General features: G+C 39.8%; 1 protein-coding gene across 1 annotated transcript in view; it reads right to left on the bottom strand.

Moving 5' to 3' along the window:
• Positions 1-10,364: 10,364 nt before the first annotated feature.
• Positions 10,365-13,295, bottom strand: part of ZSWIM6 (zinc finger SWIM-type containing 6) — a 219,299-nt gene continuing 216,368 nt past the window's right edge. Inside the window, exon 14 of the mRNA XM_030799175.1 lies at positions 10,365-13,092. Coding sequence (XP_030655035.1) covers positions 12,230-13,092 — 863 coding nt within the window. The 3' untranslated portion in view covers positions 10,365-12,229. The remainder of the gene's footprint in view (positions 13,093-13,295) is intronic.

Below are 13,295 nucleotides of genomic sequence, written 5' to 3'. Positions count from 1 at the left end.
ACACAGCCATGTTGAGGGAGGAAAGCCCCAGAGGACTAAGGACTAATTGAAAAACCTATGGCGTTGGTAAAGCCATGTCCCCACCTCACCATGGTTTTACAGAATCATTCAGAAATCCAGATCCTGCTCTGGGTAGAATAAAGCATTTCTATCACATCATACAATCTCTTTATAAGGCTTAGATGCTTCACAATCATTACAATCTCTGCCACAGCTTTTATTTATTTATTTTTAGAGATTGGGTCTCTCCATTGCCCAGGCTGGAATGCAGTGGCACAATCATAGCTTACTGCCCCCTTGAACTCCTGGGCTCTAGTGATCCTCTCGCTTCAGCCTCCCAAGTAGCCAGGACTACAGGCACACACCACCATGCCTGTAGGGACAGGGTGTCACTATGTTGCCCAGGCCAGTCTTGAACTCCTGGCCTTATGCGATCCTCTCACCTCAGCCTCCCAAAGTCCTGGGATATAGGCATGAGCTATAGCACCTGGTTGTCATAGCTTTAATTTGAGAATGAAGATGAAACAGATTCTTTGTTTCAGTAACTTATTGTTGAATGGTTATATTTACTCCCTGACCAGGAGGTATAGAGCCTTTCTCCTCTTGAAGTTACCAGAACCAGGAGCACCAAATGACTGCGTAATCATGAAAGGCAGATATTTAAAGTGTCTCCTTAATTAAAAAAAAAAAAGTAGCAGCATCTGAGGGCTTGTCAGGTTCTTTACTGCATTCGTGCAGTAACATGGTTTGGCTCTGTGTCCCAACCCAATCTCATCTCAAATCGTAATACCCATGTGTTGAAGCAGGGACCTGGTGGGAGACGATTGAATCATGGGAGTGGTTTCCCTCATGCTGTTATCATGATAGTGAATTGGTTTAAAAGTCTATGGCAGTTTCCTCCTTGCTCTCTCTCTCCTGCCACCATGTAAGAAGGTGCTTGCTTCTCTCTTCACCTTCTGCCATGATTGTAAGTTTTCTGAGGCCTCTTCAGCCATGCAGAACTGTGAGTCAATTAAATTATTTTGTTTACCCAGTCTCATGTAGCTCTTTTTAGCAGCATGAAAATGGACTAATACAGAAAATTGGTACCAGGATAATGGGGTACTACCACAAAGAAAACCTGAAAATGTGGAAGTGACTTTGGTACTGGGTAACGGGCAGAGGTTCGAACAGTTTGGAGGGCTCAGGAGAAGACAGGAAGATGTGGGAAAGGTTAGAACTTCCCAGAGACTTGTTGAATGGTTTTGACCAAAATGGTGATAGTGATATGGACAGTGAATTCCAGGCTGAGGTGGTCTTAGACGGAGATGAGAAACTTATTGGGAACTGGAGTGAAGGTCACTCTTGCTATGCTTTAGCAAAGAGACTGTTGGCATTTTGCCCCTGCCCTAGAGATCTGTGGAACTTTGAACTAGACAAAGATGACTTAGGTTATCTGGTAGAAAGAATTTCTAAGCAACAAAACACTCAAGATGTGACCCAGCTTTTTCTAAAAGCATACAGTCATATGCATTCACAAAGAGATAATTCGAAATTGCAACTTATGTTTAAAAGGGAAGCAGAACATGAAAGTTTGGAAAATTTGCAGCCTAACCATGTGGTAGAAAAGAAAAACTCATTTTCTGGGGAGAAATTCAAGCCAGCTGCAGAAATTTGCATAAGTAACAAGGAGCCGAATGTTAGCAGCTGAAACAATGGAGAAAATGTCTCCAGGGCATTCCAAAGATCTTCATGGAAGCTCCCCTCATCACAGGCCTGGAGACCTAGGAGGGAAAAACAGTTTTGTGGGCAAGGCCACACGAAACAACACAATCAAAATCTATCTAAATGCCAACATCATTCTTCACAAAATTAGAAAAAACAATCCTAAAATTCACATGGAACTTAAAAAGAGCCCAAATAGCCAAAGCAATCCTGAACAAAAAGAACAAAGCTGGAAGCATCATGGTACCTGACTTCAAATTATACTGCAACCTCTTCAACAAGTGGTGCTGGGACAACTGTATAGCCACATGCAGAAGAATTAAACTGGACCTCTATCTCTCACCACATATAAACATCGACTCAAAATGGATTAAAGAGTTAAATATAAGACCCAAAACTATAAAAACACTGAAGAAAACCTACAAAAAACTTCCGTGGACATTGTTCTAGGCAAAGAATTTATGACTAAGACCTCAAAAGCACAGGCAACAAAAACAAAATCACACAAATGAAACTATATTAAACTAAAAAGCTTCTGTACAGCAAAGAAACAATCAACAGAATGAAAAGACAACCTGCTGAATGGGAGAAAATATTTGCCAACTATGTATCCAAAAGGGAACTAATATCCAGAATAAACAAGGAACTCAAGCAACTCAACAGGAAAAAAATGAATCAAATAATCCCATTAAAAAGTGGGCAAATGGTATGAATAGACATTTCTCAAAAGAAGACACACCAACGGGCACTAGGTATATGTAAAAAATGCTCAGCATCACACTAACATCAGAGAAATGCAAATCAAAACCACAATGAGGTATCATCTTACCCTAGTCAGAATTGTTATATTAAAATGACAAAATATAATAGATGTTGGTGAAAATGCAAAGGGCAACTCTTAGACACTGTACAGCCACTACGGAAAACAGTATGGACATTTCTTTAAAAACTCAAAGTAGAATTACCATTTGATCCAGCAATCCCACTACTGGTAATCTACACAAATGAAAAGAAGTCAATGTATCAAATGAATACATGCACTCATATGTGTATTGCAGTGTTATTCATAATAGCAACCTAATCAACCTAAGTGGTGGATGAAGAAATCAACAAAAGAATGGATGAGAAAAATATGGTACACGATGAAATACTATTCAGCCATAAAAAAACAATGATATCATGTCATTTGCAGCAACACAGCTGGAACTGGGAGGCGGTATCTTAAGTGAAATAGGCCAGGCACAAAAAGACAAATATTGAATGTTCTTCTCACATATATGTGGGAACTAAAACATTTGATCACATGAAGGTAGAGAGTGCAAAGAGAGATAACAGAGACTAGGAAGGGTGAGTGGGGGTGATGGGAGAGGAGAAGTGGGTAAAAAGGTACAAACCTACAGTTAGAAGGAATACATTCAATATCTGATAGAAGAGTAGGATGACTATATTGAACAAAAGTGTTTTGTACTAGGGTGACAGGCCTTAAGGGTATTTAAATACCCTGATTTGATCCCTACACATTACATACATGTAACACAATTTATCATGTACTCCATAAATTTGTACAAATAAATAAAATGCATTTTTAAATTATTATATTTTCAACTTACAATGGGTTTATCAGGATGAGACCCCATTATAGGTCAAGGAAGCCATCTTTATAGAAGGCCACTTTCTCTACCTAGGTCCTGGTGAACAGCAAGACCAAGTCCCACCAGAAAAGCCTCAGAAGGAGCAAACCACTGCTCAAAGACATTGCCTTTATAAAGCATGTGGTGGAATTTCAGCGCTGCCAGACAAACTGCTAAGAGAAAGAGGCACTTGAGAAGGTCACTGAGATGGAGAGAAATGCACCACCCCCACTTCAATTTCACCTGAACCACTGACAGGATACTCATGAAAACCCAGTGGGACCTGAAGGGCAAGATGACCTTGAGCGTGAATTCTCTGCCTTGCAGTTTAAGGAAGTGTTTTTCACACATCATCATCGGTTCTGAGTCCCCCAAATCTCCTAGAATGACAGCAGTCAAAATTGATTTGGGGAATTTCATCCACAAATTAAATGTGCTGGTTCCCAATATGGAAGCTCAGTGGCTTTGTCTCACCGCCAGTGAGGGGACCTGAGGGTTTGAGGTATGACGTGTAAAGGACAAAAAGGCAGGAACAACTGAATGGTTTAAAAGTGGATGCAACTGCAACTCCAGCTCTGAGAGCCATCTGAAACAATTTGGGCTGCTTACTCACTATGATTTTAGGAAGGCTCATGTCTTACAAGTTACCGTGTCTTCTCCAATATATTCCCATTTGTTCTCTTTAGGTTCTGTGTATATGGGATAATGTATTGATTGCCATAGGAAGCCACCCCTGTCTGAAAGTTTGTTCCAAGAGAACTCTTTTGCAGAATGTTTTTTGGTTTCTACCCATGGTTGTCACGAAGAGGAACCTCCGTCAGTATTCAGCCTCTAGGTATTATTCCCTCATTGTTATATGCAGCATTTCAGTGCAGTAGCACTCCCTGCCCATGATGGCAAATGCTGTTTCTCTGCCTGGCATGAGGGAATCACAAAGGGAGAAGTGCTCCTGTGAAGGGTTGCTGGCAGAGAAGCAGCAGGATTTGACGTTGGGGGCTGAGATCTAGCTTTGCCCAGAGCCCAGCCTCCAAGCCTACTTTTTCCAGTCCATCTTGTTGCATAATCAACCCTTTATGTAACACGTGGGAATATTGGATGTGAGGACAAAATAAAAATGAGCTTTAAAACTAGGCTTCCTTATACAGATTCCTGCATCCCCTACTAAGACCATCAAAAATCACTAAGTCTGGGGTTGGGTCCAGGAATTAGCTAACATAGGTAGTCCATGAACCATGCTCTGACAAACACTGCTATACTAGATGATTCAAATATTAAGGAGATAAAAATGTATTTTGTTACATGAAAAACTTCCCTTCCACTATCTACTGCTAACCTCTGGCTGGGATGCGGATGTGATGACAGCATCTAGATTAGTCAACTTGGACCCAGAGATGGAAAATGTGGATGTCCTCTGGACTGCCTATCTTGACACCATGAGGTGAACTATTAAGCTTCTATTTGATTTCAAACACCTATGTACAGACATACAGACATGCAAACACCTATATAAGGACATACAGTACATAAAATTGGGTTTCCTTGACTCAGGTGAGGATATCCAATTGATCATATCATGTTGTTCCATTGAGCAAAAATGCAAACATTCAGATAGTTGTTCAAGAGTTCCAACCACCTTGTTGCTTCACCCATTTTAAAATTCATTTTGGCAATTTTTTTGAAGGTCAGAGCTATGTCTTGTATTTCTTTGTATCCTCTATGGCACTAAGAGCATAGTAAGTGCTCAAAAACACAATAATTAGTCCATGAGAAGCAGTAGAGCATGATCACTTACGAGTGTGATTTGGAGCCAGTTTCTTGGGTTTGAATATGCCACTTATTAGCTGCGTGATTTTGGACAACTTGTGTCTCAGTTTCTTAGTTTCTTCGTTGGTAAAATAAGGAAAATAAATACATGCCTCCTAGGATTGCTGTGAAGAGCAAATGAGTTAATCTATATAAAATACATAGAAACAGGGTCTGGCACATAATAAGTGTAAAATGTGGTTGCCATAACTATTATGATGATGGTTATTATGGTGATAACCAAAACCATATTACAGGTCCACTATAATGCTAGCACTGGTGCTTAACATCCTTTCAGTGTCTGTGGATGTGCGTAGTACACTATTCTAAAATGGAACCAATGTTCAAACCATTCTGAAGGATATTTCATCTCTTCTACCTTTTGTGTTACTTAAAGAAACGTATTTACAAGACAGCAGCCCATTTAAAAACCATCCGTGGAGGAAAAGCAAAATTCTTTTTACATGCCTGTGTTTGAAGGACCTGCATCCTTCAAGTTAGAATTTACCAGTGGAGCCAATTATTTTTTTCTGAATGTTAATACACACAGTGAAATAGGGCTATTTCTTTCAAAAAGCATTATTTTTTTTTTTCTTCATGCTTCTGCCTTGAGTAGGAAGGTGTTTCTAGTTTGGCTCTGAGTACAAAGAGAAGAGGAAAGAGGCTGTTTTCTTCCTTGCCTATTTTAAAACTGGGTTCCCTGTGCAGCAGCAATTCACCCCATCAGAGCCCAGCCTTTTACATAGAGGCGGTCTGGTGTCACTAGACCTATGAACATAAGTCACCAAAACACACTTCAAGTTTTACAGTTGATGAAGATATTTACAAGGTAATGCTTTTCATTTTGCTACTCTTTCAACCTTTCTGTGTGCTTGAAAACTTCAGAATAAAAAGTTGGGAAAAGAAAAAAAAAAGAAAAATTAAAAAGAAAAATAGGGAGGAAGAGGGATTATTGATTCCTAACTTTTGAGCAACCAAGATCTCCAAAATGTAAAAAATATGAAATTCTTGCCAAATGACAGCACAGAGTAGGAGAAGATCAAAATATTCACAAGGCAGTTATATTTGTAAGGCTGCCCATCAGCAGGTTATTATTGTTCCTGGCACAGAGGACACAAAATGATAATTGCACAGCTGAAAATAAATCTCTCTTCTCTGGAATCCCACATCTCAGCGAGTAGGGGCTCCCTGCTTGGCCATATCTGTGCTCTCTGACCCTCCCCTTTTACGTCTGGGGCCAAGCCATGATGGAGTCTTCTCTGGGATTTTCCAAACTAGAACTCAGAGGAGACAGTCCTTCTCTGATGGAGAAACTGTGAGATGGAAGGATCAGAAGCTTGTCTTCTATCTGTGGAGAAACTAATGAGAATAAAGTCAATATGCAGAGAACAAAGAAGGGCTCAGTGGACCAAGTACTAGAACGAGCCAGCATTTAAAGGCCAGGAAAATCAGGAAGGACTAGCAAAGGTTTACATCAGTAAGAATTCAATCGAGGAAATGAACATTTCCGGGACTCTCAATTTTCGATCAAATCTCTTCACTCACACCTTTTCTCATGGTTTTATATAAATTTTAAAACCAGACTCCCAAATGTTTTTATTTAGCCCTGAGCTTTATCCTGAACTCACTCCTATTTGACATCTCCACTTGGGTATCTTACAGGCATCTCAAATTTAAAATGTTCACTACTGAACTCCTGGTCTTCCTCCAAAAAGCTTGCTCCCAGAATCTCCTCCATTCCAGTTAATGGCCACTTCTTCCTTCCAGGTGCTCAAATTTAAATTCCAGCATCATTTTTGATGCATCTCTTTCTCACGTGCTAATGCTCATGTCAGGAAATGGCTCAGCTTTCCATGAGATGCAGACTCTTGTCACCATCGTCATTGACCCCACTGGGTCCAAGCACCATCATTTTTTGCCTGGATTACTGTTAATAGCCTCTTGTCTCTTGGCTTCTCCCTGGCTGTGCTAACCACGCAGCAGCCAGCAAATGTCTTCTCATCTCAAAGTCAGATCATATGATTCTTTTCTCTACTTTGGATCCTTAAAAAAAACAAAAAAAAAAAAAACAAAAAAAAACAGGCTGGGCGCTGTGGCTCACGCCTGTAATCCCAGCACTTTGGGAGGCCGTAGCGGGAGGATTGCCTGAGGTCAGGAGTTTGAGACCAGCCTGGCCAACATGGTGAAACCTGTCTCTACTAAAAATACAAAAAAATTAGCTGGGCGTGATGGCGGGTACCTGTAATCCCAGCTACTCAGGAGGCTGAGGAAGGTTGCACTCTAGCCTGGGCGACAAAAGCAAAACTACGTTTCAAAAAAACAAACAAACAAAACCAAAAAAACCACAGAGCAAACATCTTTACCATGACCTACAAGCCAGGAGCTGCAACTTCACTCTCCTGCTCTTTAGCCCCACCTCCTCTCTCTCTCTCTCCGCCCACCTCACCACCTCCCACCCTATTCTGCCCCAGCCACAGTTCCTTTGCTGGCTGTTCTGACTAGGCTGGCACATTTTCACACCTCCTCCTCGGGGTCTTAGCACTTGCTGTTCCTTCCGCCTCAAACATACATCTGCCCGGGCACTCACAGGGCCAGCTCCCTCACTTCCCTCAGGCATCTGTGGGGATGTCACATCAGCAAGGTCTTCCAGAATCATCCCACCTCAAATCACACCCTTTCCCCCTGCCTTTCTCTACCACACATATCACCAGTTAATACATTTAATACATTTTATATGTCTCTCTCCCACTAGAATTTATGCTCCATAAGAATAGGCATTTTGCTTTCTGCATTATTTGTCTTTTTAGTGTTAGAACCATGCCTATTGCAGGATAGGCTCACAGAAAAATGTTCGCTGAAGAATGCAATACATTTCTTCTTTGCTCAAGCTAGACTGAACGGGTCCACTTACCAACTGGTGTTAACAGTTCTTAAATTTTACCTCAGTCAGAGAACAATACATACTGGGGCCTGTTGGGCGAAGGGGGTGCTGTGGAGAGGGAGAGCATCAGGACACATAGCTAAGGCATCCAGGGCTTAATACCTAGATGACAAGTTGATGGGTGCAGCAAACCACCACGGCACACGTTTACCTATGTAACAAACCTGCACATCCTGCACATGTATCCTGGAACATAAAATAAAGTTAAATAAAAATTTTACCTCAGCCACACATTTATTAAAATGTATCAGGTTACTTAATTTTTTTCCTACATTTTCCCATCTTCTCACTGACCATTTAATTTCTGAAATAGCTGCAATTTAACAACTTTTTCAGCAATTTAGAAAAAGTTCAGTTCTCCTTTGCTACTACACTGTACTACTATAATATTGTGACTATAGTGACTTCAGTTAATTTTTATTCAACTGACTTATTAATATTTGAAAGTTATGAAACATTCATTTTCTCCCTGAAAGTGTAGCCCCTATTCTCAAATGAAATCAAATCAAGAGCCGAGACATGCAGAATTCCAGTCCAGGCCCCAATTAGGAACACATTCTCTTGCCTTTGAATTATCCAAGCTTGTCACTTCTATTTCTCATTTCTGCTATTCCAATTTTAACAGTCTCAGAAGTCTTTCTAGCACTAGCCCATTGGAAGGTAAGAAAACATGTACAAATCAAATCAGTTTTGTCTACTTGACCACAGTCGTAAAAATGGAGTTGAAGGCATGGTGGGTCAGAAACGTTGGCTAAAACGGGGGTGGGCAAGTCATGTCATCCTTAGTCTCCATCTGTATTCTAAAAGCTCATGATAGTTTAAGATCTCTCTGCAAAAATGGCCAGTTAACACAGAACAATTTCCATCAGGGAACATCTCAAAGTCTTAACTATTAGAAGTCACCTTTCTTCTTTCTTTGATGCCATCTTTCCTAGCCGTATTGCAGTCTACTTCATTATGAAATGTCCCAGCATTTTAGTAGACCCATATAAACTGTATTTGCCCTTAGGCAATGTCAACTTTCAAAAAAGTAAGAATAAACTTACAAAAAAGAATCAACCTTCAAATCACTTTATGGTTTTTATTTTTATTTCTACTTAGCATTAATGGGATTTTAAATGTCACCATGGACTCATTTACTTTAACTTCCACCTATCGACTTCGCCTCTTGACATTTGGAATCCACTGTTAAGACTCTATGTCAAATAAAAACTTAAAACATTTCAAAGGAGTAAGTATTCTGAAGATTGCGGATTTAAAAGAAGTATTTGTCAATCCCATTTCTGGATATATAGCCACAAGAATTGAAAGCAGGGTCTCAAAGAGGTATTTCCACACTCAAGTTCACAGCAGCATTATTCACAATAGCCAGAAGTGGGAGGAATCCAAATGTCCACTGATGGATGAATAAACTAGATGTGATATAGACACACAATGAATGAAAAACTATGCAGCCATAAAAAAGGAAATCCCCTCACATACTACAACATGGATGAGCCTGTAGGACAAAGTGAAATAAACATTGCAAAAAGACAAATACTTTGTGATTCCACTTACATGAGGTGCCTAAAAGATCACAGATGGTATCATAACAGTAGAAAGCAGAGTGCTGTGGCTACCAGGGGCTGGAGGGAGGAGAAAAAGGGCAGTCACGTAATGGGCATATAGAGTTTAGTTCTGCAAGATGAGAAAATTCTGGAGATCTGTTTTACAACTTTGTAAATATTTTTAACACTGCTGAACTGTACACTTCAAAATGGCTAAGATGGTAAATTATGTGATGTTGTTTTTAACCACATACACACAAAAACTATTTGCATCATTTTGGGTACAGATCCTTGATGGAAATACTGGATACAAGTGCCTATGGTGTGTATGTAGTATTTGCCCTTTATAATGTAACTTCCTTTTAAACCACACACACAAGAAAATCTCTCACAAACTCAGCTTTTATTAAATATATTAAGTACTGAGCATCCTAAATTATAGCTTATTAGAGGAATGACCAAGGGTTCAGACAGAAAACAGACTACTCTGTTTCATATTTTATCTTTGTGATTATTTGGTTTATGTCTGCCTTCTCTCTCCATTAAGCAGACAGTGAGGTCCAGGGTCTGATTTTGTTCACCATTACATTTCCAGGGCCTAGCACAGTGCCTGGAAAATAGCATATAAATGTTTACTGGATGAGTCAATATAGTATTAGACACGGAGATGTAGTACTGCCCAAGTCTATAATCACCAAATTCCGGTGCAATAAGAGATATACCATAAAGGAGGCAGAATCAACTTTCAAAAAACTAATTTTAATCAAAACAAAAATTGTTGATCATTAACAAGTTTATAAAACAGTGATTTAGTTACATAAATAAATTGATATCAGTGTATCAAATCTTAATTACTTTCAACTTCATGAGCATGTTTACATGGGTGATGAAGTACAACCTTTTTTTTTCTTTTTACCTATTATAATAAATAAAATGGAGCGCATGAAATAGTTCTTCTAAACAAAAATACCTACAAACATACCTCTAAGCATGTTCTCTAATGAAGGGAACAAGAGACACTGGACAACTTTTGCACCAAAACATAAAAATTGCTTTAAAAAGCACAAGGTTACAGAACCATCAGCTAAAGTAAAGACACTATACTGTAACCAAAGTTGGTATTTAATAATATAATGAACAGTTTGGTAGTTAGATCTCCAGTTTGGTTATTTTAAAGCATTAAGACAAGGCAAGATAGAAGGCTGCTTTTGTTTGAGTAATTTCTAGAGAAAATAAAATATATTAAAAAAAAGAAAACTGAAAAGTAGAACAGTCATACCTACACAACTTTCTGTCCTGCACAAAGTCAAAATACCTATGCAGAATAGATATATAATATATATAATGTTATTTGTGCACAAAGGTTAGCTTATTATTAGCTCACTGCAAAGGCGTAATGTATCATTATGTCAATTGTTTTGGAAAACATTTTGCGTTTTGTGTCAAAAGGATATTTCTTTTAAGTTTCCTAGGCTAGGAGGCACGAACCCCAATTCCGGCATATTGTATATTCTTAATGCTAAGGCTTGCTGCTCTGGCTGTGTATTTTGTTGTCCCTCTTTATTCTAGTGCCTGTTACAAGCATGTGTGGTGTAGTGGTTGCTGTTGGTGGTGTGTGTGTGTGTGTCTGTGTGTATACATATATATATGTATACATAAGTTGTATAAATATATATACATATATAATTTCTCCCAATAGATCTCAGTCCAACCATGCAATCCAAAAGGTGGCTCTGCATAGATGCCCAGCATGAAGTTCACCACCTGAGCCAACCCTGAAGCAAGGCGTACTTTTAGTCCTTCTGATAGGTTTTCTCTCAGTTTTTTTTTTTGTTTTTGTTTAAAACCAAGCTACTGCAGCTTCAAGTATTTTGCATTACATAGAATATTTTTTATAAATTAGTTAATGTTATATTTTCAATATTCAGACATATACTATAATATATATACAGTACAATAAATGCTCTCATTCTTTTTTTAATTTTTTTTGGATAAATCCCTGAGAATGTATGTTGACAGTCGCTAAGTTTCCACATGCACAAGCATCGTGTGCCATGCTTCTGGACGAACAGCACTGCAAAGCCACATGGGTCAGCCTTTTTACTATTAGTATTTCATTTTGTTGGTTTGTTTAAATATGCTGAAAATGTAAAGATGAGTTACAAAGGAGTAAAGCTGAATCCATTCGAGGTACTTATCACAGGATGGAGGTGTTTTGTTTGGTTTTTAAAGCCATTTCAATTATTTTTTTTGAGGCTGTGAACGTATACAGAAAACAGGAGAGCTATGTGGACTTTTGCCACTTGACAACATATACTCAGTGTAAACCAAACCTTTTTAACCTCTCTCTCATACAAAACCAGAAAAAAAAAAAAAAAGAATTAAAAAAATAATAAAATAAAGGAAAGAAAGAAATAGGGAAAAAATAAAAAACACACAAACTTTCACAACATGACAATTTAGTCTGCAAACGCAATATAACTATACACATATAATACCGGTGTGGCTCTGTTCTTTAAGTTAAAAAGGGTACAAAGGCAGGCTCAAGTAAAAACAAACCATCCCTCCCATCCCCACCCCCCACCCCATTCATACAAGATCTATCAACCAAACCTCTCCCGAACCAACATCATCAGTTTCTTTTTGCCTTTGTAGATTTGTTTCAGGTTGTCAATAAACTGTGTAAACTGAATGTGTCCATCATGCGCCATTAAGAAGGTCTCTCGGGCTTTGCTGAGGAACTCTATAAACTCACTATAGTGCCGAGGACTGATGTGTGTGAGCCGTGAGTGCGTTGTGTTGATGTAGGCCCCGATCGTGGCATCCAAGAGTTGCCTCAAGGGGGCTTTGTCCAGTGACATGAGCTTACCAGAGTTCCTCCTCCCATGAAGTCCCACCATGCCAGGAGTGGTCAGAGTGCATCTGCGCAAAATGTCTGACAGTACCGTTGCACACTTGACACTCTTGACCACCAGAGGTATTATAGCTGCAAGCTCATTTTTACCAAGGGAGTGGCTAAGCGCACAGGCCCACAAAACGTCATTAATGGCAGGGTGTGTGTCCTGATTGTAGCTCAGGTTGAGATGGGTCATGGCCAGGGTGGCCAGCTTGTAGGCCCTCATGGGGTACCCGCGGTGCTCCATGTACCGTGCTATTGTAAAGAGCTGTGTATAGCTCATGCCGGTCGTAGCAGCGTCGAGAACAATTTGGTACGCCGTCTCAAAAGCTATGTGATCCTTTTCACAGAGGGTTAGCGCAGAGAGGGCACAGTTCTGTGGATCCTTCATGGCACACTGCAGTGCAAGTGTCCGGGCGCTGCTGGCCAGCTTTTCCTGCTGGTGGCAGTCCAGGTGGAGGCGGACAATGGTGCTGTTGGACATCACGGTAGTTGCAACTATACTTGTGGCCTCGGTGGGAGTAAAGAGTGTAAACCAGGTCTGCATAATGCTGTCCAGGGCATAAACCCCTGCAAGGAACACAAACAGGCTCTATTACTGACAAGGAGGCTGGCCAGAGGTCCTGCCTTATTTTGACTTTTACAACCAGCGTTTACATTGTTAACCATCATAGGACATGAGCTAGGCTAGAAAATCCTGTAAAGTAATGTGCCTGGGAGAAACCTTTAAGAATAAGGTCATTATGAATTGTTACTCAGTGAAATGCCTGAAA

Source organism: Nomascus leucogenys, chromosome 18 (assembly GCF_006542625.1).
Source record: "Nomascus leucogenys isolate Asia chromosome 18, Asia_NLE_v1, whole genome shotgun sequence".
NCBI lineage: Eukaryota > Metazoa > Chordata > Mammalia > Primates > Hylobatidae > Nomascus > Nomascus leucogenys.
This window is presented reverse-complemented; position numbering and strand designations above follow the sequence as displayed.